Source organism: Papio anubis, chromosome 7 (assembly GCF_008728515.1).
Source record: "Papio anubis isolate 15944 chromosome 7, Panubis1.0, whole genome shotgun sequence".
NCBI classification, from domain to species: Eukaryota; Metazoa; Chordata; class Mammalia; order Primates; family Cercopithecidae; genus Papio; species Papio anubis.
Genome location: NC_044982.1, coordinates 46,515,499 through 46,542,921, shown reverse-complemented (window position 1 = coordinate 46,542,921; position 27,423 = coordinate 46,515,499). Strand labels below are relative to the sequence as shown.

At 35.3% G+C, this 27,423-nt stretch overlaps 1 protein-coding gene and 1 long non-coding RNA gene across 10 annotated transcripts in view; one reads left to right on the top strand and one right to left on the bottom strand.

The window, feature by feature from the left end:
- LOC103886287 overlaps window positions 1-16,145 on the bottom strand; it is a 28,132-nt gene extending 11,987 nt beyond the window's left edge. Inside the window, exon 1 of the long non-coding RNA XR_649783.3 lies at window positions 16,127-16,145. This is a non-coding gene — a long non-coding RNA (uncharacterized LOC103886287). The remainder of the gene's footprint in view (window positions 1-16,126) is intronic.
- The window catches only part of LRRC9 (leucine rich repeat containing 9), a 138,996-nt gene that overhangs the window by 54,730 nt on the left and 56,843 nt on the right, over window positions 1-27,423 (top strand). For all 9 annotated transcript variants that reach the window (XM_009211639.4, XM_009211635.4, XM_031669127.1 and 6 more), the window contains 7 exons: window positions 589-708; window positions 14,985-15,176; window positions 16,432-16,557; window positions 19,309-19,443; window positions 20,937-21,114; window positions 23,689-23,909; window positions 25,393-25,515. In XM_009211639.4, the coding sequence (XP_009209903.1) occupies window positions 589-708; window positions 14,985-15,176; window positions 16,432-16,557; window positions 19,309-19,443; window positions 20,937-21,114; window positions 23,689-23,909; window positions 25,393-25,515 (1,095 nt within the window). The remainder of the gene's footprint in view (window positions 1-588; window positions 709-14,984; window positions 15,177-16,431; window positions 16,558-19,308; window positions 19,444-20,936; window positions 21,115-23,688; window positions 23,910-25,392; window positions 25,516-27,423) is intronic.

Here is a 27,423-nt window from a genome sequence, read left to right as displayed (position 1 = left end):
ATCTCTCCTTTAGTATAAATGTATAATAACATTTGTTTTTATATAGCCTAGAATGAAATGTACAAGAAAAGTCTGGGCCAAATTCTGATGTAGGTGTTGTCTTAAACAATCTCCCACCTCCTCCTTTGACCTTCTGTCCTCCTACTTCAACACCCTCAGCCTTTCTTCTTTGGTTTGGTGCCCTCATACATTTTCCTGCCATCTCTCTTCCATGAGGTATCCTACCTGATACCCCAAATTTTTATGGTCTCCATTGTTCACTGGTTAGCCTGAGAAATAGATCTACCCTAATAAATATCTTAACACATATATTTGTTTTCTAAAAAGAATTTCATGCCAATTGCTAATAAACTTAGACCAAGTGAGAAATCATATTAATCAAGAACCAGGTCTAGTGATACTATTACAAACTATCTTTTTACATGATAGATTTTTTTTTTGACAGTTTCTTAATGTTATTTAAAATAACATATATTTTGTAGTATACTGACTCAAATAATTGTTCTAAACATTTTAGATATCCACACTTCAGTTTGATGTAGAACGTAACCTGTATTATTTTTTAATGTATATTTTATTTTACTTCAGAGTCTGAATCTACATGGAAACAGCTTGAGTAAATTGAGAGATCTCTCCAAGTTAACAGGACTTCGAAAACTAAATATTAGCTTTAATGAATTTACCTGTTTAGATGATGTATACCACTTGGTAAGAACTGTTCCTTTGAATCTAAAAAAGTGAAACTCATAGAAGCAGAAAGTAGAATGGTGGTTATCAGGGTCTAAGGGCTAGGGGAAATGGGGAGATATTGGTCAAAGGGTATAAACTTTTAGTTATAAATTACACAAGTTCTAGGTATCTAATGCACAGCAAGGGTGGTGATGGATGTGTTAATTTGATTGCGGTAATCATTACACAGCTATATAAAATCATTACATTATACACCTTGAACATCTGCCAATTTTGTTTCATTATTATACTTTAAGTTCTAGGGTGCATGTGCACAATGTGCAGGTTTGTTACATATGTATACATGTGCCATGTTGGTGTGTTGCACCCATTAACTGGTCATTTACATTAGGTATATCTCCTAATGCAATCCCTCCCCCCACCCCCTCCCCACAATAGGCCCTGGTGTGTGATGTTCCCCTTCCTGTGTCCAAGTGATCTCATTGTTCAATTCCCACCTATGAGTGAGAACATGCGGTGTTTGGTTTTCTGTTCTTGTGACAGTTTGCTGAGAATGATGGTTTCCAGCTGCATCCATGTCCCTACAAAGGACACGAACTCATCCTTTTTTATGGCTGCATAGTATTCCATGATGTATATGTGCCACATTTTCTTAATCCAGTCTGTCACTGATGGACATTTGGGTTGATTCCAAGCCTTTGCTATTGTGAATAGTGCTGCAATAAACATACGTGTGCATGTGTCTTTATAGCAGCATGATTTATAATCCTTTGGGTATATCCCCAGTAATGGGATGGCTGGGTCAAATGGTATTTCTAGTTCTAGATCCTTGAGGAATCGCCATACTGTTTTCCACAATGGTTGAACTGGTTTACAGTCCCACCAACAGTGTAAAAGTGTTCCTATTTCTCCACATCCTCTCCAGCACCTGTTGTTTCCTGATTTTTTAATGATTGACATTCTAACTGGTGTGAGATGGTATCTCATTGTGGTTTTGATTTGCATTTCTCTGATGGCAAGTGATGATGAGCATTTTTTCATGTGTCTGTTGGCTGTATGAATGTCTTCTTTTGAGAAGTGTCTGTTCATATCCTTTGCCCACTTTTTGACGGGGTTATTTTTTTTTTTTCTTGTAAATTTGTTTGAGTTCTTTGTAGGTTCTAGATATTAGCCCTTTGTCAGATGAATAGATTGCAAAAATTTTCTCCCATTCTGTAGGTTGCCTGTTCACTCTGATGGTAGTTTCTTTTGCTGTGCAGAAGCTCTTTAGTTTAATTAGATCCCATTTGTCAATTTTGACTTTTGTTGCCATTGCTTTTAGTGTTTTAGACATGAAGTCTTTGCCCATGCCTATGTCCTGAATAGTATTACCTAGGTTTTCTTCTAGGGTTTTTATGGTTTTAGGTCTAACGTTTAAGTCTCTTATCCATCTTGAATTAATTTTCGTATAAGGAGTAAGGAAAGGATCCAGTTTCAGCTTTCTCCTTATGGCTAGCCAATTTTCCCAGCACCATCTATTAAGTAGGGAATACTTTCCCCATTTCTTGTTTTTGTCAGGTTTGTCAAAGATCAGATGGCTGTAGATGTGTGGTATTATTTCCGGGGGCTCTATTCTGTTCCATTGGTCTATATGTGTGTTTTGGTACCAGTACCATGCTGTTTTGGTTACTGTAGCCTTGTAGTATAGTTTGAAGTCAGGTAGCGTGATGCCTCCAGCTTTGTTCTTTTGGCTTACAATTGTCTTGGCAATGTGAGTTCTTTTTTGGTTCCACATGAACTTTAAAGTAGTTTTTTCCAATTCTGTGAAGAAACTCATTGGTAGCTTGATGGGGATGGCATTGAATCTATAAATTACCTTGGGCAGTATGGCCATTTTCACAATATTGATTCTTCCTATCCATGAGCATGGAATGTTCTTCCATTTGTTTGTGTCCTCTTTTATTTCGTTGAGTAGTGGTTTGTAGTTCTGCTTGAAGAGGTCCTTCACATCCCTTGTAAGTTGGATTCCTAGGTATTTTATTCTCTTTGAAGCAATTTTGAAGGAGAGTTCACTCATGATTTGGTTCTCTGTTTGTCTGTTATTGGTGTATAGGAATGCTTGTGATTTTTACACATTGATTTTGTATCCTGAGACTTTGCTGAAGTTGCTTATCAGCTTAAGGAGATTTTCGGCTGAGACGATGGGGTTTTCTAAATATACAATCATGTCATCTGCAAACAGGGACAATTTGACTTCCTCTTTTCCTAACTGAATACCCTTTATTTCTTTCTTCTGCCTGATTGCCCTGGCCAGCACTCCCAACACTATGTTGAATAGGAGTGGTGAGAGAGGGCATCCCTGTCTTGTGCCGGTTTTCAAAGGGAATGCTTCCAGTTTTTGCCCATTCAGTATGATATTGGCTGTGGGTTTGTCATAAATAGCTCTTATTATTTTGAGATATGTCCCATCAATACTAAGTTTATTGACAGTTTTTAGCATGAAGGGCTGTTGAATTTTGTCAAAGGCCTTTTCTGCATCTATTGAGATAATCATGTGGTTTTTGTCTTTGGTTCTGTTTATATGCTGGATTATGTTTATTGATTGGCGTATATTGAACCAGCCTTGTATCCCAGGGATGAAGCCCACTTGATCGTGGTGGAGAAGCTTTTTGAAGTGCTGCTGGATTCGCTTTGCCAGTATTTTATTGAGGATTTTTGCATTGATGTTCATCAGGGATATTGGTCTAGAATTCTCTTTTTTTTGTTGTGTCCCTGCCAGGCTTTTGTATCAGGATGATGTTGGCCTCATGCAATGAGTTAAGGAGGATTCCCTCTTTTTCTATTGACTGGAATAGTTTCAGAAGGAATGGTACCAGCTCCTCCTTGTACCTCTGGTAGAATTTTCCTGTGAATTCGTCTAGTCCTGGACCTTTTTTGTTTGGTAGGCTATTAATTATTGCCTCAATTTCCGAGCCTGCTATTGGTCTATTCAGGGATTCAACTTCTTCCTGGTTTAGTCTTGGGATAGTGTAAGTGTCCAGGAAATTACCCATTTCTTCTAGGTTTTCTAGTTTATTTGCATAGAGGTGTGTATAGTATTCTCTGATGGTAGTTTGTATTTCTGTGGGGTCGGTGGTGATATCCCCTTTATCATTTTTTATTGCGTCTATTTGATTCTTCTCTCTTTTCTTCTTTATTAGTCTTGCTAGCAGTCTATAAATTTTGTTGATATTTTTAAAAAACCAGCTCCTGGATTCATTGATTTTTTGGAGGGTTTTTTGTGTCTCTATCTTCTTCAGTTCTGCTCTGATCTTAGTTATTTCTTGCCTTCTGCTAGCTTTTGAATGTGTTTGCTCTTTCTTCTCTAGTTCTTTTAATTGTGATGTTAGGGTGTCAATTTTAGATCTTTCCTGCTTTCTCTTGTGGGCATTTAGTGCTATAAATTTCCCTCTACACACTGCTTTAAATGTGTCCCAGAGATTCTGGTATGTTGTATCTTTGTTCTCATTGGTTTCAAAGAACATCTTTATTTCTGCCTTCATTTCGTTATGTACCCAGTAGTCATTCAGGAGCAGGTTGTTCAGTTTCCATGTAGTTGAGCGGTTTTGATTGAGTTTCTTAGTCCTGAGTTCTAGTTTGATTGCACTGTGGTCTGAGAGAGAGTTTGTTATAAATTCTGTTCTTTAAATTTGCTGAGGAGTGCTTTCCTTCCAACTATGTGGTCAGTTTTGGAATAAGTGCGATGAGGTGCTGAGAAGAATGTCTATTCTGTTGATTTGGGGTGGAAAGTTCTGTAGATGTCTATTAGGTCATCTGCTTGGTGCAGAGTTGAGTTCAATTCCTGGATATCCTTGTTAACTTTCTGTCTCGTTGATCTGTCTAATGTTGACAGTGGGATGTTAAAGTCTCCCATTATTATTGTATGGGAGTCTAAGTCTCTTTGTAAGTCTGTAAGGACTTGCTTTATGAATCTGGGTGCTCCTGTATTGGGTGCATATATATTTCGGACAGTTAGCTCTTCCTGATGAATTGATGCCTTTACCATTATGTAATGGCCTTCTTTGTCTCTTTTGATCTTTGATGGTTTAAAGTCTGTTTTATCAGAGACTGGGATTGCAACCCCTGCTTTTTTTTTTGTTTTCCATTTGCTTGGTAGATCTTCTTCCATCCCTTTATTTTGAGCCTATGTGTGTCTCTGCATGTTAGATGGGTCTCCTGAATACAGCAAGCTATGGGTCTTGACTCTTTATCCAATTTGCCAGTCTGTGTCTTTTAATTGGACTATTTAGTCTATTTACATTTAAGGTTAATATTGTTATGTGTGAACTTGATGCTGTCATCATGATATTAGCTCGTTCTTTTGCTCGTTAGTTGATGCAGTTTCTTCCTAGCATCGGTGGTCTTTACATTTTGGCGTGTTTTTGCAATGGCTGGTACCAGTTGTTCCTTCCCATGTTTAGTGCTTCCTTCAGGATCTCTTGTAGGGCAGGCCTGGTGGTGACAAAATCTCTAAGCATTTCCTTGGCTGTAAAGGATTTTATTTCTCCTTCATTTATGAAGCTTAGTTTGGCTGGATATGAAATTCTGGGTTGAAAATTACTTTCTTTAAGAATGTTGAATATTGGCCCCCACTCTCTTCTGGCTTGGAGAGTTTCTGCTGAGAGATCTGCTGTTAGTCTGATGGGCTTCCCTTTTTGGGTAACCCTACCTTTCTCTCTGGCTGCCCTTAACATTTTTTCCTTCATTTCAACTTTGGTGAATCTGACAATTATGTGTCTTGGAGTTGCTCTTCTCGAGGAGTATCTTTGTGGCGTTCTCTGTATTTCCTGAATTTGAATGTTGGCCTGCCTTACTAGGTTGGGGAAGTTCTCCTGGATGATATCCTGCAGAGTGTTTTCCAACGTGGTTCCATTTTCCCCGTCACTTTCAGGCACACCAATCAGATGTAGATTTGGTCTTTTCACATAATCCCATATTTCTTGGAGGCTTTGTTCATTTCTTTTTACTCTTTTTTCTCTATACTTCTCTTCTCGCTTCATTTCATTCATTTGATCTTCAGTCACTGATACTCTTTCTTCCAGTAGATCGAGTTGGTTACTGAAGCTTGTGCGTTTGTCATGTAGTTCTCGTGTCATGGTTTTCATCGTTTTCATCTCTATCAGTTCTTTTATGGTCTTCTCCACATTGATTATTCTAGTTATCCATTCATCCATTCTTTTTTCAAGGTTTTTAGTTTCTTTGCGCTGCTTATGTAGTTCCTTCTTTAGCTCTGAGAAGTTTAATTGACTGAAGCCTTCTTCTCTCAACTCATCAAAGTCATTTTCCATCCAGCTTTGTTCAATTGCTGGCGATGAGCTGCGTTCCTTTGGAGGAGGAGATGCGCTCTGATTTTTTGAATTTCCAGCTTTTCTGCACTGCTTTTTCCCCATCTTTGTGGTTTTATCTGCCTTTGGTCTTTGATGATGGTGACGTACTGATGGGGTTTTGGTGTGGGTGTTCTTTCTGTTTGTTAGTTTTCCTTCTAACAGTCAGGACCCTCAGCTTCAGGTCTGTTGGAGTTTGCTTGAGGTCCACTCTAGACCCTGTTTGCCTGGGTATCAGCAGCAGAGGCTGCAGAAGATAGAATATTGCTGAACAGTGAGTGTTGCTGTCTGATTCTTGCTCTGGAAGCTTTGTCTCAGAGGTGTACCCAGCTGTGTGAGGTGTGAGGTGTCGGTCTGCACCTCAGTTGAAAATGCAGAAATTACCCATCTTCTGTGTCACTCACGCTGGGAGCTGGAGGCTGGAGCTGTTCTATTCAGCCATCTTGGGTGCCGCCCGACCCCCATATATCCAATTTAATATTTTTTAAAAACTGTGCTGACTCTGGGCACACTGCCCAGGAGTTAGGCCTGCTCCCAAAGGAACAGCTATAAAATAAAAAGAAAAAATTTTGGAGCAGAAAAAAGATCATGAAGTCAGAGGACAAATGATACATTGGAATAAGTATTTGAAAAAAGAACTGTCCTTTTGAAATATTAATGTAAAATAAAATAATTAATGGATAAATTATTTTTGTAATTATGGCTTCATATCTACCATTTACAAGATTATGCAGCCTAAATCAGCCTAAATACATATACTGTATTATGTTACTTTCTCTAAAACAGGTCTTGGGTTGAACTTTTGTTTGCAGACCAAATCCATACCAGTGGTCATATCTCATTTCTATCTACTTTAAAAATAATATATTAAAATAACTTCTCAAATTTGTTTTTAAAATGTACTTTGGTGTAATTTCCATTTTTTTCTACTCTTGTTTTCCCACTCTTCTTTCTTTCTCATGAATCCCTATTTCTTTTTCATTTTATAGTTCACCACTTTACATCTTAACATGGTCAGTTCCTCCCATCTACTCATCCAGGTTATTACTTATCTTTCTTTCTGTCTTGTCCTTTTACCTGAACATCACATTCATAGATTTTGTTGAATTTGTGTTTGCCTTCTTGTGTATCATAGGACAATACAGGAATGCACATGTACACATAGGCATGGATCTTGTCTGGCTTTTATTTTGTTATGTATCATATAACGAAAATAATTACATATGTGGTTCCAGAACTTCAACCCAGCATCCCCTACTTACATGGGTTCCTGGTCACTCACTTATCTCTTCAGAATATATCATCATTTTCAGCTCTTATTCATTCTCTATTCCAGCTCCTTGCAACTATATCAAAGCGTTTACATTATTTCTTCTACCATTGTAATGGGAGCTGTTTCTTTTGGCATTAGGTTTAGATTTAGTGTTAAACTCACTTCCTTTTTCTTTTGGTATGCCCAAGCCCTTTTAAGTAAATAGAATCCCTGATAGTCTGGATTCAGTATGCAACTGAAGGAAAAGGTATTTTAAAAGAGGTCTCAGGACTGTATGTAGATTTTTGGTATTTTTATTTTTTTCTATTTATTTGCCAGCACTTCCAAAGGTTATGACAGTCATAATTTTGCTTAGGCACAGATTTAAAGAGTAAACTAATTCAAGACACTTTAGATGGAGAGTGAGCTTAGCCAGCTGCCCAGCATTTATTGTGCTATGTGGTGGTAGTGTTCACCTTTAATATAAAAATTATTTTCATTATCACAGCCTCACAGTCTACTTGTTAAATGACTATTACCATAGTCATTTTACAGATAAGGTAACTGGGTAAATTTTATGCCAAAGTAGTATTTTCAAATTTTAGGATGAGTAAAGGTGGCTAGCTATAGACTTTTCAAATGTCAAATCTCTAAAAATGACTATAAGGTTATTAGAGGTGGCCAGAGAGAGGAGAAACTCTACATTGATGTCTATGTGCATTTTTTCATCTTTTTGTTATAAAATAAAACACAGATACAGAGAATTACATGCTATACATATGTGACTTAGTACATTGTTGTAAGGTGAAAATGCTTGTAATCAGTACCCAGATCAAGAAATATAATTTTGCCACCTAGGGCAAAAGCCTCTTCTATGTGCCCCATGCCTTTCTCTCTCTACAATATTATCCTAACCTCTGCAGTAATTGTCTTCCTGGATTTTTTCCTGATAGTTCAGTCACCCAAATGTACATCCCTAGCACAATAGTTTGGTTTTGCCATTTAAAAAAAATGTACTACACTTTTTTTGTTGCTTTTGGCAACCAGTTACATTATTTGTAACAACTTGTTATTATTACAGTGGAAGTTTATATGCATTGTATAAAAACAGAAAATGTAGGCCAACAACAAATCATTCTCACCACCCAGAGATCAACCTTAACATCTTTGTACTCTGTCTTTTAAGTCACTTTTAATTGATAGATTTCCCTTCCATTTCCCATATTTTATCTCTAGAAATACTTGAGCCTTTTGACCAAAAGAGTTTCCAGCAGCCTGGGATTTGCTTACTTAAGATGCATCCCTAAATACGTTCCATTTTCTATATTTCCTGCAAATGGGCAGGTGGATCCAGAGATAGGATCAGACCCAGGTTCCATTTTTCTGGCAAAACTAATGTTTGACAAGACTGTAGGAGACACATGATATCTCCTTGTCTCACTTTTATGATGCCAAAAGCCATTATTACTTAATGCCGTTGGGGATTACAAAATGGTGATATTCTTATTCTATCATTATTTTATTTATTATTTGGAATACTTTTACAAAGAGACATTTCTCATTATCTATTATTTCCCAGTAGTAGCATTCACATGGAAAGTACAGAATAGATGCTTATCCACCAGTTTTCAAGATAGTGAATTGGTTCCCTATCATTTCCCAAAGTGAGCAACTCTTGTTTTAATAACAGTATGAATGCAGGGACTTCACCATATTTGCTTATATTCAATCCATTGTAATTTTTTATCATGTTTGAAGCTCAGATTGTCTCATCTTTAACCAGTGAGAGCTTTTCAAAGTTAACTTCTTTTGCCATGACCCTAATAGCCTTTGATAGCTTATTTGACATTGGTATAAAAAGATGTTCCATACACATCTTATATCCATACACATCTTATATATTTTCTGTTGCAGACACGGTATCAGCCATGTCTTCAAGAAACTTTAGTTTCTTTTAGACAGAAGTGGTCCTTCAGAAACACAATGCAATTGGTCATCATTTCTAGGTCTTTTCACTGGACTGAACTTGTTGGAGAGAATATGAATATATGTGTGCATGTGTGTTGCATGCACGCATGCATGTGTGTGTATAAATAACCTCATGAATTTTTTATACTTCCAATTCAGGTTCAAGACCACAAAGCTTTTAATTTCTTCTCTATTACTTACATATGTATACTTTTCTCATACCAAGAATCCTGATTCTTAAGGATACAAGATGATAGAATATTTAATAATTACTCATTGTTTTATCTACTATCGTACACATAACAGTGTCATAATGATAGTACTTATACTATTATCAATATCATTTACTGGAAAGATTTTCTAAAAATTTTGTGTATGTTCTTCCCATTCTTCCCCATTTTAAAAAATAATTAAAATAATTATACTGTAACTATATTGTCATTGCATGTAGCCTTATGCTCTGTATACTCTCTCTTTTAATTCATTGGTAATTGTATATTTACTTCTCATCACCAGTCTTTATTTTGGTATCTCTTTACACATTTTGGTTGTCTGAAATATATCCTATTATAGATCATCAGGAAGGGCTTATAGGAATAATACCCCTTCCGTTACTGAATGTTAATAACAGTTTAGCTATGTCCTTTATACTTGAAAGGTGGTTTGGCTAGATATAAAATCTTTGGCTCACAATTTATTTTTTGGGACATCTTAAATGTTACTTCATTTTCTTCTATCACAAAGTGTTGTTGTAGAAAGTCTGATGAGAATGTATGATTTTTTTTACCCTTTATAAATCACAAACTTTTCTTCCTTCTAGATGGCCAAATAACTTTTTTAGTTTTCTTTAAAATCTAATAAGTTTACTAGCATTTGTCTTGGTGTTGGTTGTTCTAGGTTGTTTTTTCAGATTCACAGTATGATCTTCCAATATGTAGTTTAAAATCATTTTTTCTTTCAGGAAAGATGTTTTAAATGTGAATTTTTTTTAGCAATTTTTCTATTTCCTTGCTTTTGTCTTCGTCTTCAGGGACTCCCATTATCCATATGTGAAATCTTCTTTATCATCAGTATTTGTCACTTTCTCTTCAATCCTTTTTGTCTCTTCATTCATTTCTTATCTTAATTTTTTTTCACTTTTTCACCTTGTATTTCTTTTCAAAGTGTTATCTATTTTTTATTCACTCTTGGATATGACTAATTTAGTCTTTCTTAAATTATTTTATTATTTTATTTCATTTTTTCTCGGTCCTTTCACTCCACTTTTAAAACAGTTTTTTAATTTTTGTAATCAAGATTTACACTGTTATTTAATGTCTCATATTATTCTTTATATCTTTTTGTTTGTTTTAAAATGGTAGGTTAATAGTCATGATATGTTTCTTGAGCATATTTTTCTGGTGTACTTTTTTTGCTAGCAGCAATATTAACCTCTGTCTTCCCCCTCTCCACACTCCCACCATAGCTTTGTCTTGAATTTGACCTCGGTACTTTTCTCTGCTCATTTGCAAATGAAATTAGTTTTTCTTAACTTTTAAAATGAGGTAGGAAAGTTTTCCTACCTTCACAGATCTTCTTCTGTTGTTCATATGTACTGTTTAAAAATTATAATGCTTACTTTCTGAGATTTTTTTGGCTCTACTCCAATCCTCCACTTTAGGCCTTTTTCTTTCCTTCTTTTTTTTTTTTTTTTTTTTTTTTTTTTTTGAGATAGAGTTTTTTCTTTCTCTTGTTGCCCAGGCTGGGTCACAATGGCGCAATCTCAGCTCACCGCTTAACATCGCCTCCCTAGATTCAAGTGATTCTCCTGCCTTGGCCTCCAGAGTAGATGGGATTACAGGTGCACACCACCATGCTCAGCTCATTTTGTATTTTTAGTAGAGATAAGGTTTTATATGTTGGTCAGGCTGGTGTAGAACTCCCGGCCTCAGGAGTGAATCTGCCTGTGAGCCACAGTGTACAGGACTACCACAGATTGGTGAGCCTGGCCAGCCCTAGACCTTCTTTTTTTATTCACCTCTCTTGTCCTTATCCTGTTTAATTTTGAGTTTAGCCCCAGCAGTTTCTTCTATGAGAAGGATTCTGTCTTGAAGAGAGTCCTAGTGGAATGGTTTTTAGATTCATAGGGGCTAGACTGCTCCAGGGACTGCTTTCTTCAGACCTTTCTTTTTTCTTTTTCTTTTTTCATTTTTAGACAGGGTCTCACTCTGTCACCTAGGCTGGAATGCAATGACATAATCATAGAGTGCACTGTAGCCTCAACTTCCTGGCCTCAAGTGATCCCCCTGCTCAGCCTCCTGGGTAGCTGGAACTACAGGTGCATGCCACCACACCCTGCTGATTTTTAAAAAACAATTTTGTAGAGATGGGGTTTCTCTATGTTGCCTAGGCTGGTCTCAAACTCCTGCTCAAGCAATTCTCCTGCCTCAGCCTCCCAAAGTGCTGGGATTACAAGAGCCACTGTACCAGGCCCCTTCAGACCTTTTTACTGTGGATCCCATGTACTCATCTGGTATTGAAGAGAGCAAAACCCCTCCCTATTTCAATTGCTGTAAATTGGTCTCCACGCATTCCAGTGAATATTTGTTGACTATTTTGGGGCTCTCCTGTTTTCAGGTCCATTAGATGCTGCCCTGACACTTCCTTCTTCTCCCACATGAATACCATGCAGGTCTTGTGTTGGTGGTGGTTTATCGCTACCAACTTCTTTTGGAGCCTATAGAGCAACCTTGTCATGTCGTTTTCTTATAAACGTTGTCCATGAAAATTTGGTTTTATCTATTTGCTCTGTTTTTACGTGTGGATTCACAGCATTTGAAAACTTTTGTTGCCTCTGCCTCTATATTTGCTAATACTTGGTTTTATATGCATGTTTACTATTATATTTATTCCAGTATTGTAAAAGGTTATGATCTAATTTAATCACTCACTTATAATTCCTATTTTTTAAGTTTTTAAATTTGTTGTGGGATACTCATCTTTACTGTCATTTTCCTTAAGTGTGTACTAAAAGGGACAATTTCTATGCCCTTCTTGCATGCTTCTCGTATCAGTGAGGTAAGCTGGTTCTACTAGGTTGTAGAAAGTAAATGTATTGCTGTTACAGTGTTCATCATTCCTGGCCTTGCCTTGTGTATCAGTGTATTCAAACTAAGGCTTTCTTTATGCAGTGGAAGGACTGGGATTCATAAGTCATAGAAAATAAATAAATACACCATATAGTTTTATGGAATTTTTCAAAAATCTAAACAAGATATCCACATAAGGTAAATTGAAATGTAATAAGCTGCATGTCTGTCATTCACTTACCAGCACTATCAGGAAAAGAGAATATCTGGGAGAAGGAAATAGAAAGAGATGTTTTCTCTGAAAATAGCTCCACCATAATTAGTGTTGACTAGGGAAAGACAAATATAAATGGCTATTTGCAACCTTGATCTAGATAAAAATTACAATTCTAATTTACAATTCTAATTTTTTATTGAAATAATACTCAATATATTATCTTTCTGAATAAGAAATCTGTTGCGAGGTTGTTCCTGATGTCTAGAGATGGCTAACCTACATTTAGAGAATAAACCAGTATCCCAAGAAAATTTAAGAGCTGTTTTGAGTTTTAATCTTTGTAAGTTGGACTGTACTGTACTGTAACTTAAGAGAGATTTTTAAACTGAAGCACAAGAAATATTAAAACAAAATGCTATCGCAAAATTGAAATACTGTTTCATGAATATTCAATGAGTTCCTGGAATCTGTTTTATGTCCTGAAGATACAGAAATAAAGATTTCCCTCCCCCCTCCATTTTCAAGGGATGGAAGAAGACAGGTTTTTTTTTGTTTTATTTTATTTTATTTTTGAGACGGAATGTTGCTCTGTAGCCAGGTTGCAGTGCAGTGGCATGATCTTGGCTCACTGCAACCTCCACCTCCTGGGTTCAAGCGATTCTCCTGCCTCGGCCTCCTGAGTATCTGGGACTACAGGCATGCACCACGACGCCCAGCTAATTTTTGTATTCTTAGTAGAGACGGGGTTTCACCATATTGGCCAGATGGGCTCGATTTCTTGACCTCGTGATCCACCCGCCTCAGCCTCCCAAAGTCCTGGGATTACAGGTGTGAGCCACTGAGCCCAGGCAGAAGACAGTTATTTTTTTATGATGTGTAGTTCCCAAATGCTGGTCTACAGGCAGGTGCTACAATGTGGGACAAGTTTTCATCAGCTTATGATGAAAATTGGGAACAGAAGGGCCACGTAGTAAATTTTTATAAAGCCTAATTTACTTTACTTAAAGGTGTTTTTTTTTTTAAAGTTATGGCCTTAATAGTTTTTTACTGCCAAATATCCTTTTGTCCAAGAAATGATTATAGTAAGTGATAGTTTTGTTTTGCTGATGCTTGCTTCTGATAATAAAAAGTCAGTAATTGTTTAGTTTCAGAAATTTTTTTAGGTTTTGATTCAACTCTTGAAACCTGAACCACTATAAGAAGTTCTATCCCAACAATAAGAATTATACCTTATAAAAGAATCACTAATTCTATTCTGAATTTAAAGAGTTGTTTGAATTAAGTTGTAGAAAAATCAAACATAACAAATTAAAGTCTTAGAGATTTCTTACAAATAAGATGAAGATATGAATAGGTAAATAGCCAAAGATAAGAAAGGCAATAAACAAAGAATTTTAAAATGACCAGTATAAACACATAGAAAAACGTTCAACTTCACCAGTAATAATGTAAATTAAAACAAGGCAGGTGGATCAGTGAGTATTTGAGAAAATGGGCATTCTCTTAGTCTACTGTTGGAAGAAAATGTTGGTAAAACTTCCTTGAAATCTACTTGGCAGTATTTATCAAGAGTCTTAACAATACAGAAAGTCTAAGAACCAGTGATTCTGTTTCCAAAAACCTGTGCTGAAAAATACTTTGGAGCTGCAATTAGAGAATAACTCTCATGGATGTTTGTTGCTGTGTTGCCAACAATTAGAAACATAAAGATCTATATTAAAATGTTTTTAAAAATTATGATCACATAGTTAAATATTATGCAGTCATAAAAATCATCTTTAAGAAGATCTAATAATGTGGGAAAATGTTAAAAGGATACAAAATTATGTATGTTTTACATAAGAAAAAATATGTGTATATAATAAAAAACAGTGCTTTCAGTGGCTCTTTCTGAGCAATGGGATTATATATGTTTTCTATTTTTTCTTTTCATGTATTTGCTATATTTTCCAAATTTCCAACAAGGAACATGTGTTACTTTTATGATTTAAGAAAATTATTATTTAAAAGTATGCACTTTTTAAAAAGAAAATTATTAGTATTGAGTTAATAGGTTTAGTTTCTAACTCTGAAGATGAACCTTTTTAAAGCAGGCTATGGGGCTCAACCGTATAAACCAGAAGCCTATATATTAAAAAGTATGTTTTGTTTGTTGGGGATAAATTATCTTGATGGTTTCTTTATGTCTCCTCTGCTATGAAAACAGACATTGCCACTCTATGTTACAAGGGTAAAATATGAATTAAAAGAGAATTACTAAAACAAAATACCTGTGGCTCTTTAGACAAATACATATGTTGATACCATCATTGCAACATAACTACTGTTTATATGTCCTGTGAGAATTAGCAAGAAGTGTGTTAAGTATGTAAAGAACCACAGAGAAACTATTTTGTAAATACAAATTATGATTCTCTTAGCATAACTTTTATTTATATGTGTTGCAGTATAACCTTGAATATTTGGATGCAAGCCATAACCATGTGATAACCCTTGAGGGATTTAGAGGTCTGATGAAACTGAAGCACTTAGACTTGAGCTGGAATCAACTGAAAAAATCTGGCGATGAAATAAATATGTTATGCAAACACACCACAAGCCTTCTCACTCTTGATATTCAACATAATCCATGGCAAAAGGTACGCCACAGACATGTTACTAAAAAGCAAACATTTTTATTTCAGAGCCATTTCCCTACTAACTTTACTATTCAGTAATAGCCAGAGATAGGCAAAGTATCTTCATTTTTCTAGACTTCCTTCGTTGAAGTCATTCATAAATTGGATTTAATATACTGATCAAATGAATCAGATGTTACTATAAGAACAGACTATAATTTCATATCAGATTTTTTGTAACCTCTAATAGATTGAGAACATTATTGCTTTGAGTCATTGATGTCATTGCCATTTGCAAACCTCCAGAGATTTTACATAGTTCAGTGTGCTGGAACTGTATTTTAATGAGGCATAGGAACCAAGAATAATATAATACAGTGAGAGGGGCATACTATTAAGGAAGAAACATAATTTGATTTATAATATATCCTAATCTGTGGTTGAGCAACATGTTTTACAATTTTATTTTGCATTTTGCATTATTCATTACTTGTTTTCAATTTTAAGTCCAGAAATCACCTCCCCTCATAAACCTGCATTATAAAGTCTTATGTTCTCTTATAAAAAGGCAATCTGAACATTATTTTTTCTCATTACAAAAATATGTAGGTTAATGCTAGGTAATTTCCATATTCCATGACTATACTTAAGTATATCTTCAAGTATTTAAAGTAAGTCCCAAGATTATAAAGTCAAGAATCTTCCTTTCTCTGCCCTTAAAAGATGTATATCAGGTTGTGTTCAGCCTTTAAAAAGGAAACTAAAGCACAATTGGTTCTATTAAATTGACCATATTACTAAGTTTATATTGCTGTATTTCTTCTTTTTTGCTCAGTAAAAGTGAATAATATTTTTCCTTTGCCAAAGCATATTTCCTGGATGATCACACTACAGCTATCTCCCTGTTGCCAAATTTGATTGTCAAAGGCTAAAGATCCGTATTGAATCATACATGGAGATGACTAGCTTACCGCTGATCTAGATAAACAGGAGTCACTACAGTTGTTCTTTTAACACTTTTCACCGCAGTCACTTTTCAATAGCTTATGGGATTTCCTTCCCTCATCAGAGTAGAATCACCAACCTTCAAACAAATAGATTAATCATTAAATATAATTTCAACTATTATTTAAATAATTAAGCTTTTATTTTTAGGTATATGTCATGAACAAGGAAATGTATGATTTTGAATTACATGGAAAGACATGAAAACACTCATTTTCATGCCATAACATATTTAATAATTAATCAAAAAAATTTTTTTGTTTTTCCCAAGCCAGCCACATTGAGGCTGAGTGTTATTGGCAGATTAAAGACTCTTACCCATTTAAATGGAGTCTTCATTTCTGAAGAAGAAGCAACAGCAGCTATGAAATTTATTGCTGGAACAAGGATTACTCAGGTTGGATTTTACTGTTTACTATTCATTGGGCTATTTTGAACATACAAATAATATTTTGCATACTCTTTTTCTGTCATTAAGATTTTATATTCCCTTTTAGCCTATTGATAAAAAATTAATATAGAGCAATCATACCACTTGATTTTTTCTGTTTAAATGTATCTCATTTAAATACCAAATTGTTGTATGGATTCTCTTGATTATCCATGAACACTACACCAAAAATACCTCGAGAGTAACTGCTTTTTTACCAGTCACCTGAACTCACCAAAGCCCTTTCTAGAGCCTACATGAAAATAAGCAACTTTCTGAGGATAAGGTAAGCTGAGACGCTTTCAGAAAGCATTTAGTGAATTATCTGTCTACTTAATATTAACATTGTATTTGTTTGGCTGAAAAGAACAAAATCCATTAACATGGAAGGAGGGGAAATATCTTGGTTATCCATATTAAGAATGCTGTACTTTAGCCAAAGTAGCTTCAACATCCTAAATATATCTACTCTAGTTTTCCAGCTGTTTACTTTTTGTGGAGTATCAGAATATTAATTCCTTAAGCAATGTAATGTCTAATTTTGGATCTATTCAAAATTTTGAAAAGAAACTTTTTATTGATAAAAAAAAAATTCACAATCCTAAAGAAGAGTTGGGAATTTACCCTAAGAAAAGAACTAAAAATAGAACTACCATTCCACTCAGCAATCCCATTTCTGGGGCTATAACCAAAAGAAAATTAATCGTTCTACTAAAAAGACACATGCATTAATATGTTCATTGCAGCACTATTCACAATAGTCAAATCACAGAATCAACCTAGGTGCCCATCAGTGGTGGATTGGATAAAGAAAACGTGGTAAATGTACACCATGGAATGCTACGCAGCCATAAAAAAGAATGAAATCATGTTCTTCGCAGCAACATGGATGCAGCTGAAGACCATTATCCTAAGCAAATTAACACAGAAACAGAAAACCAAATACCACGTTATCACTTATAAGCGGGAGCTAAACATTGGGTACACATGGACATAAATATGGGAACAATACACATTGGGGAATACAACAGGGAGGAGGGAGATGGGCAGGGCTGAAAAATTACCTATTGGGTACTATGCCCACTACCTGGATGATGGCTTCAATCCTACCCCAAACCTCAACATTATGCAATGTATCCTTGTAACAAACCTCCACATGTACCCCCGAATCTAAAATTAAAATTGAAATTAAGAAAATTAGTTTTTTTAAAAGAAATCAAATCCTGCTAAAATCCTTTAAGACAATGTGGTATTGGCGCAGAGCTAGACAAATAGACCAACGGAACAGAATAAAGACCTAATATAGACTGTGGAAACTTTATAAATAACAGAACTGCCTTTGCAGATCAGGGAGATTATTCAATAAAAGGCATTAAGGACTTTATTGTAAAAGGCAAAACCAAAAATTTTTGAAGAAAATATCAGAGATTATCATTATGACTTGAATTTGTGAATAATTTAGTAGGCAGGAAACAAAGAGCATAAACCATAAATAATTGGACATGTCTACATTAAAATTAATATATCTTTTTTCAAAGAAAGTGAAAAGACAAGCTACATACTGGGAAAAGAAATTTGCAACACAACTGTCAAAAGATATTCTTTATATATCCAGAATATATAAGGAAAAAGACAACCAGCCAAACAGAAAAATGAGCCAAAGATCTGAACATACACTTCACTGGAGAGGAAATCAGAACAGCCAATTAACTTAGGAAAAGATGCTCCACCACATTAGTATTCAAGAAAATGAACATTAAAACCGTAATGACCTACCAATTTTTGCCAGTTTTATAGATGAGCAAAAACTTTAAAGTCTGACAATACCAAGCTGTTGCAAGAATATGAAGTAAAAGTGTAATTTTACTGAAGTGATACAACCACTCTGGAAAACAATTTGACATTATTCAGTAAAGCTGATGTATATTTGTGTGTGTGTGTGTGTGTGTGTGTGTGTGTGTTCTACAACCCAGCAATTTTACTTTACTTCTGTGCATATACTCTAAAGAAACTCTTGCATGTATGTACCAGGAAACATGCACAAGAATATTCATGACAACAATGTTTATAATAGCAAAAACTGAATCAACTCCAATGTTAATTGACAGGAGAGTCATTAAGGGAATACTATACACAGGACATATGAGTGAACTACAGCTACATACAGAAGCTTAGATGAATCTGATGAATATGATATTGAACAAAAAAGGCAAGTCATAGAAGAATACATACATATTATTCAATTTACAGGAAGTTCAAATATGTGCAAAACTAAATTATATATTGTTTATGGACACAGACATAGGATTATAAAGAAAGCAAGTGAATGGTGGACAAAACATTTGAGATAATGATCACTTCTACAGAGAAGGAGAGAAAAGGACTTAGGATCGGGCCCACGGGGTGCTTGTAATCTATTCATAATATTCCAGCTCTTAAGCTAGTTTCATGGGTGGATTATATCGGTGTTCATATTATAGTAATCCTTTTACAATCTTATAAATATGATCTTGTAATGGTTCCATATTTGCTAAAACAAGAAACAATGTAATTAAAGTATGTCTGGATATTGAAAACAATTTAAGGCAAAGGAAATGTTACATTTTAAAATTATTTATTGGGCCACTCATCTTCCCTGGAAACAATAATTTTAACTATGTATCAACTAACCTCTGTATACTGTTTCCTTTTTTCATTGTATTTTTTAAATTTTATTAGTTATCTCTCTTACGGCATTCTAGTACTAAAGAGGAGAGACCACGGATACTTAGTATATGGCCTTCTGCCAAAATTCTGACGCAGATTTCAAAGTTAGGACCTCATTTACATCCGAGTGGAAACTGGTACTTGAAGGTAAAGGTTAATTCTACTAAACCTAATATAAAGTTTAATTTAAATCTATTTTTAAGTCATTGTTGGTCTGTGTATCATAAAGAAGGCACAGATAGGTAAGGGACAGAAAGCTGGAAGAGATTAATTAAAATAGGGAAGAAACACTTAAGATCTACCTCTTGGAAAATTTCAAGTATACAATACCGTATCGTTAACTTTAGTCCTTACCTTTAGTCATTAAAGTTATCATTAACTTTAGTGTTGTACATTAGGGTCTCTAGAAAGTATTCGTTGTGCATAACTGAAACTTTGTACCTCTTGACCAACATCTGCCCATTTCCCATTGCCCCCAGCCCCTAGCAACCACTATTCTACTCTCTCCTATGAGTTTGACTATTTTAGAGTTCATATATAATTGAGATCATGCAGTTTTTAATTTATAATGTATGCTTGTATCAAGTTATACATCTTTAATATATGCAATTTTAAATTGTCAATTATACTTCAATAGAGTTGGAAAAAATAAAAAAAGAAAGACATTGTTATTATTAGAAGAAAGTAATACATTTGTCATATTCCAAAAAATAAAAAACAGGGAGGTCAAGTCATGAGTGGCTGTGTCAGATGGGCTGGGCCTTGACTGCGCTCGCCACAGAATTGGAAATTTAAGATAAAGGTGCACTAAAACTGAAGGACAAATTTAAAGGGCCATTCTAATTCTGGATTCTGATAACATGTCAGAATAGGCAAGCAAACTTTAAAGACTCAGAGCCAGAGATCAAGCCAAAATTTGGACAGCAAGAGTCAGGTATCCTGACAAGGGAGTAAGGGAGCTGGTCAGAATTCAGCCAAGGATAAGGGAAAAAAGGTCATAGAACACTAGCAGCTTCTTGCTACATTAGGTGTCCTTATACCTCTTGCCAAACATAGAAACTGGGCTAAGTGAAGCTGCTCCTTGAAAATGGGAGATATTACTGGCATTACTTTTATTACAAGATATATATAGATATTGAGCTGCAAATGAAGGCCCAGTGACAGCCTTGGCTGACCCACAGGCAGTTCCGGAGTTAGAGGAGCCAGAATGGCCCTTTAAATTTGTCCTAAGTTGGGTTGAGATGGTCAGGCCTTTATATGCCTCCATCACCGGCTGAGGGCCAACCTGGGAAGGAGCGTGATCTTGGCAGCTGTCTATAGCAAGGCAGTCCCTGCTGGGGACTGACAGCTGAAGGCTCTCTGCCAGAAGCACTCCCAGCAGCTGGGGACAAGTCCATTACTGCAATGGGACTCTAGCTCATCACAGTGTCCTTAATACCATATAAGTCCTTCTTGGAGTTATAATCTTGTCAAATTTTACTTTTCTGTAAACTAATAGCTTCATAATATTCCTGAAGGAATTCTTTTGACACCTACTTATCACATTTGAATTATTTCATTAGCTTTTTAAAATGTTACTAACATTGACTGAATTTATTTATAAGATTTAGAAATAACATATAATGTAAATTATTCTACAGATAACTGCCTTAAATTTAGATGGACAACATCTTTTTGAAATCACAAATTTAGAAAAATTGGAAAATTTGAAATGGGCATCATTCAGCAATAATAATCTCACTAAAATGGAGGGTCTGGAATCCTGTATTAACTTGGAAGAGCTCACATTAGATGGAAACTGCATCTCAAAGATAGAAGGTAAGGTACTTAAGAACTTTGAAGTCTCAAAATATGGATGTCTAAACAACAAAGCAAAAAATAACCCTGAGAACAGAGTTTCTGAAGAGGAAGATCTCTAGGAAAGTTCCAAGTTTTGTGGCAGAGTATTCTAAATACCTGCGTGAGGTAATACAACTATTAGTTAGCTATATTGGACCATTCTACTATATATATATATACTTCAAAGCATCATGTTGTACAAGATAAATAGATACAATATTATCTGTCCAATTAAAAAATAAAAGATAAATAAAAAATTAAAACAAGTTCATACCTATTCATGGAATTTGTGACTATTTTACTTTATATGAGCCCAGCAAGCTGACTTTCATCTCCTGTGCCTTCTCTCTCCTCTCCTCTGTGCTAGTTTATAATCTGTTACCAAACACTAGCACATACCAACTAGTTAGTCATTAACGTCTGTAAAGTTGAATGCACAAATGAATGAGATATGCTTTTGAAAAAGATGAAGCAGACTAGTTCTGTTTTAAAAATATAAAATTAAGGTTATATTTGGAAATTTGAATACTTCAACAAAAAATGAAAATTATACTCATTAGAGGTTGAAAATAAAATATACTATATGTAACCTTTTCCATGGATCCACATACAAGTCCAATTAAGCAGCTTTAGTATTATCTTAATAATAATGATACCAATATAACATATTTTATTTGACTGTTTAAAGTTCAGTGTTAAAACATATTTTTCTGAACCAGAGAGAAAAAGACTTTTCCTCCCTTTCCCCTTCCACGCTTCTTAGATTCTTCTCTTCATTTGGATTTATGCTTAGCTACAGCTAAATATCATGAGTTTAGAGAACGTGTCCCAGAATATATACTACCAAGTCAAGTATTTTCTGACTCCTCCCCAGCTTTATTTTATTCTTACCTTCATTAGAAAGAAATTGAAGGAAGCTTTCCATGACTTGCTACCAACTTTCTTTTATTCTCCCTCTCCATCTACTCAAAAGAGTAACTAACGCCTAGAAATTAAAAAGTATTTCCACAAGTGTGCACTATTTGATTGAAAAGAGAAATATGTATATGTGTATACACACATACACTTATCTGAATAAAGAATATTTCTGTATGTGCATTTTGGTAACATGGTTGTGTTTGTCAAGGAGAGAAGGTAAGAATTAGAAATCATGGCTGGGAAAGGGAATTTATACTTTATTCATTTTCGAATTGGATTATTTTTAGCATGTATATATACTACATTTTTCATAAAATAGAAGATTTGATTTCAAAAAATTATATATATACAAGCAAGTATTAAATATATCTAAGAAAGCATACATAACATTTGTTAAATATTTCATTTTAATGGTTGTTAACAATATGTTTCTAAAACTTTCTTGATCATGAGAATCACTTGGGATACTTATTGAAGACACAGATTCACAGGCCTCTTTTCTGTAGATTTCAGTAGAGTAAACTTAGGGGTAGCTCAGGCACCTGTGTCTAGAACTATCACCAGTCTCCCATTCCCCTACAGCTGGGTATTAGTTTTGCTTTGTACATAACAATTAAAAACCCTATTTCCTTTTCATTTCCTTCCATAAACTTGTTAAACAGAAGAATCTTCCAATCTGTATTTTTCTTACACCTACATTTTGGAGAAGATAGCTACCCCTCTAAACTTTAACAGGAGTTTCTCCTTTTTTTTCACACATGGGTAGGTTCCATATCCATTTAATGATTTTTGCTCTGATGGCTTTGATCCTGTCTTGCCCTGGATTGATTCACCTTCAACATTGTACAGTCCCACAATAGGAACTAATGTGAAAGGGACCACAGATAATTATTTGATACTTTCCAAACATTATTCCATTTAATTTCATAACTCCTTGGAAGTATGGAGTTTCATAACTCCTTGGATGAGGAAATTAAGGCTCAGCAGTTACATAATTTATGTATCACCACAAACCTAGTAGTGATACATTTGAAGCCAACTAGGATTCCGAAGTTCTTGTCTTTCAACTGCACCATCCTGGCTATACTTATAAAGTGCTTGCAGTACATAATGTACGCAGGAGTTAGACTGGTCCTATTTTCTAAACTTCCATCTTAGAGTACTTTTAGGCATATGAAAGTAAAATTAGGCTAAATCGTTCATTTTAATACAAATGATGCACTTTCCAGAATGTGGTTCCTTCCCCTTAATATTTAAAAATGAGGGCTGGTGATTATTTTCAGCTTTGTGTAGAGCTTTTTGTTTTCAAAATGGTGAAAATCTTAATTAATTACATCATTTTAAGGTTATTTGAAAGAGAAATTCAATATGTTCATGTAATGCCTTTCCTTAACTCCTAAGAAGAAGGAAATCTACTTAGAAATACAAAATTTGAATTTAATGTTTGAGATGGGGCTTATATACAAGATTATATTCTTCCAAAACAAAGGGAAAAGCAATATGGTTAGTATTACACAATCTTTAAAGCCATTTGCACCTAGCTATTTGATTACAAAAAAATGACCAGCCAGTTATTTTTTAAATTAACCCTTTAGTGTTACCTGAATCTTTTCTTGAATTTGCTTATTTTTCTAGGTATTTCTAAGATGACTAAATTAACTCGCCTCAGCATAAATAATAATCTTCTCACTGGTTTGGAACAGCATACCTTTGATAATATGCTTCATCTTCACTCCCTTTCTCTTGAGAACAACAGAATCACTTCATTGAGTGGTTTACAAAAATCTTTTACTCTTGTTGAGTTATACATAAGCAATAACTATATTGCTGTCAATCAGGAGATGTACAATTTAAAGGTAATTATCTGGGGTAGTAATTTTTTTGTTTTTTAAAATATGTATTGTTTCTTTATATTATGAAAGTAATGCATATTTACTGCACAGAATTTGGAAAATATAAAGAAAATAAAAATAAGAATAACAAGGTTATTAAAATGTCTTTGCATTCAATTTTGTATACATACAAATATATATCTGTGTATACATAATGTCCCCATTTGCTATCCTTCTGGGGTAACTTTTTTTAATACTCAAGTATGATAAACCAAACCTATTCCTCCTAACTAGTGCCTTCTTCATATTTCCAGGGATTCTTTAGCATTCTCCGGTTCTCAGTACAATTCTTGATGATCTCTCACTGTTCTCTTACCAGTGGCTCAAATTCGGTCACCTTTGCTCAGATTTGCTTTCTTTAATTCCCCCAAAGAAACCACTAATTTAAGGCTATTGTGTAATAGGATTTACTAAAGGTTTGAACAAAACATAGGGTTTCTATAGCACAGAACAAGAATCTACTTCAAATGTCATGTTTGACTTCATTGTTTCTAAAGTTCAGTGGCCATTTTCTAACACTATGGGTCTTACACTGGCCTCTCCTTTTGCTGATACAATATTACTAGGACTTTATCTCCTACCAAAAACTTGTGTCCATTTCCTGTCTTTTCTTAGTTCAGACTTCTCCCCATTCTATTCCCCCAATATAATTACTACTTATAGAGCTAGGGAGGCAACCTAATCAACAACACCAGCAACACAATAAGCCATTTCACATTATGATGCACAGTAGTTTTACTCCCTCTTGTCTTCACCTCTCCCTTCCACACCTACCAAGACCCTTCCTTCACAACAAAGGCATATCAAAGTGTCTTGTCTAATAAAACAGCACATTTCCCTTAGGATGAATTCTACTACCCTCTCAGAAAGTAGAAGCAGTTCAGTTTCATCGCTTTTCAAAAAGCAGTGTCTTTTATTCCTGTTATATCTATATAGACACATACATCCATTTATTAAGCCATTATTCCATAAACAAAGTGTATTTGTCTTGAACATAGCAAAGTTCCCTCTAAGCCCTTACCATTAATAGATAATACATTTGGCACTAGTATCCTAAAAGAGACTCTGATTTTATAACATAGACCATTGAAATATTGCACAGAATTATACCTTAGTGGTCTGAAAGGGTAACGCTTGCTCTTAAAAGTGTACTTAGGCTGGGTATGGTGGCTTATGCCTATAATTTCAGCACTTTGGGAGGCCATGGTGGGAGGATCACTTGAGCCTAGGAGTTTGAGGTTGCAATGAGCTATGATCTGACCACTGCACTCCAGCCTGAGCAACAGCATAAGACCATGTCTAAAAAAAAAAAAAAGTACTTAAAAGCACTGAAATCCCATGGAAAGATAGCTAATAGAATTCCAATATTAAAATTTGAGGATGGCTAACCTCTTACTAGAGTGCTTTAAATATACATATAGATAAATATATGTATTTTATTACCTAGGGTTTATGCAACTTGGTCATTCTAGACATGTGTGGAAACATTATTATATGGAATCAAGAAAACTACCGGTTGTTTGTAATATTTCATCTTCCAGAACTGAAAGCTTTGGATGGGATATCAATTGTAAGTTGTTTTATGACTCATAACATTTGGTCTAAGCTGCAGTCACATAGTCATAGGACATAGTCATTTTGAACATTGCTTTATCCCTAGCATGATAGCCAAATTTACTATACTTGTAATCTGAGTCTCCAAAGCTTATTTTAGATCTGGGTTTTTTAATTTTGTCATCTGATCAATTCTTAATTGTCCGAATTGTGGTGGAAGGGGAGGGTTGTGCTGCTTACAATAGAACCCATTGAATTCAGTGCCTAAAAGGTAAAGAACACAATTTTATGGGGCAAGATAGAAAAATTATGCACTGGAGCTTTACCATCCTCTTAAGCCCAAAAGCAGCTTTCTATTTTCAGTGAAAATATAGTTGCTAATATTAATAATTAATAAAAATATATTTGAACCAACAAACGTGGTATGTCAACATTACTAAGTAAGCTGTAAAGAAAACCAGACACAGACCCTAGGACTGAATGTGAAAGCAACATTTGGATACTTGGATTCTATAATGAGCAAATTCATAGGGCTCCTGTTTTCCACATAACAGGGTAAATGCGTGACAAATGTGTAAAGAGTAAAAGGTTTCCCTGTGTAATGTTGCCTAGCTCCTATCAGAGAAGAAAACACATCAAATTTTCTAGAAAATTGAAAGATAGTTCATGATCATTTAGTATTCTGAGGTACTCCGAGAAGATTACTAATCCTAACCCTTCTGTTTTCTGGACCCTCCTCAGAATGGGTCACTAAAACTTTCTCACTCCAACACATACAAATTCCCTAGAACCTTGTATACTGGGCTTTATTTAGTTGTTAGCTTTCACTGAAGAATGTTTTTTAAAATACTCCTATAAGACCAGTACTGCATTTACTCTAAAGATGTTGAGGATCTTATCTGTCCTATCTCTCTGTGACCTCATTTGAAGGGCCACATGAGAAAGCACTTATAGAAATAAATGTAAGAAAAACATTTACCCCTAAGGAAAAGTTACGTTCTGCTCACTGACAATGAGTGTATTAGTCTCAACTCACGCTACTAAAAAGACATACCCAAGACTGGGCAATGTATAAAGGAAAGAGGTTTAATGGACTTACAGTTCCACATGGCTAGGGAGGCCTCACAATCATAATGGAAGACAAAGGAAGAGCAAAGTCATAGTAGCAGGCAAGAGAGCATGTGCAGGGGAACTCCCCTTTATAAAACCATCTGATCTCATACGACTTATTCACTATCATGAGACAGCATAAGAAAAACACGACCCCATGATTCAATTACCTCCCACTGGGTCCCTCCCATGACACGTGGGGATTATTACAATTCAGGGTGAGATTTGGGTGGGGACACAGAGCCAAACCGTATCATTCCACCCCTGGCCCCTCCCAAATCTCATGATCTAACATTTCAAAACCAATCATGCCTTCCCAACGGTCCCCCAACTTATTTCAGCATTAGTTCAAAATTCCACAGTCCAAAGTGTGAGCTGAGACAAGTCAAGTCCGTTCTGCCTATGAGCCTGTAAAATCAAAAGCAAGTTAGTTACTTTCTAGATACTATGTGGGTACAGGCATCAGGTAAATACACCCATTCCAAATGGGAGAAATTGGCCAAAACAAAGGGGCTACAGGCCCCATGCAAGTCCAAAATCCAGTGAGGCAGCCAAGTCTTAAAGCTCTGAAATGATCTCCTTTGACTCCATGTCTCACATCCAGGTCACGCTAATGCAAGAGGTGGGCTCCCACGGCCTTAGGCAGCTCCACTCCTGTGGCTTTGCTGGATACAGCCTCCCTCCCAGCTGCTTTCACAGGCTGGCATTGAGTGTCTGTGGCTTTTCCAGGTGCACAGTGCAAGCTGTGGGTGGATCTACCATTCTGGGGTCTGAAAGACGGTGGTCCTCTCCTCACAGCTCCAATAGGCAGTGC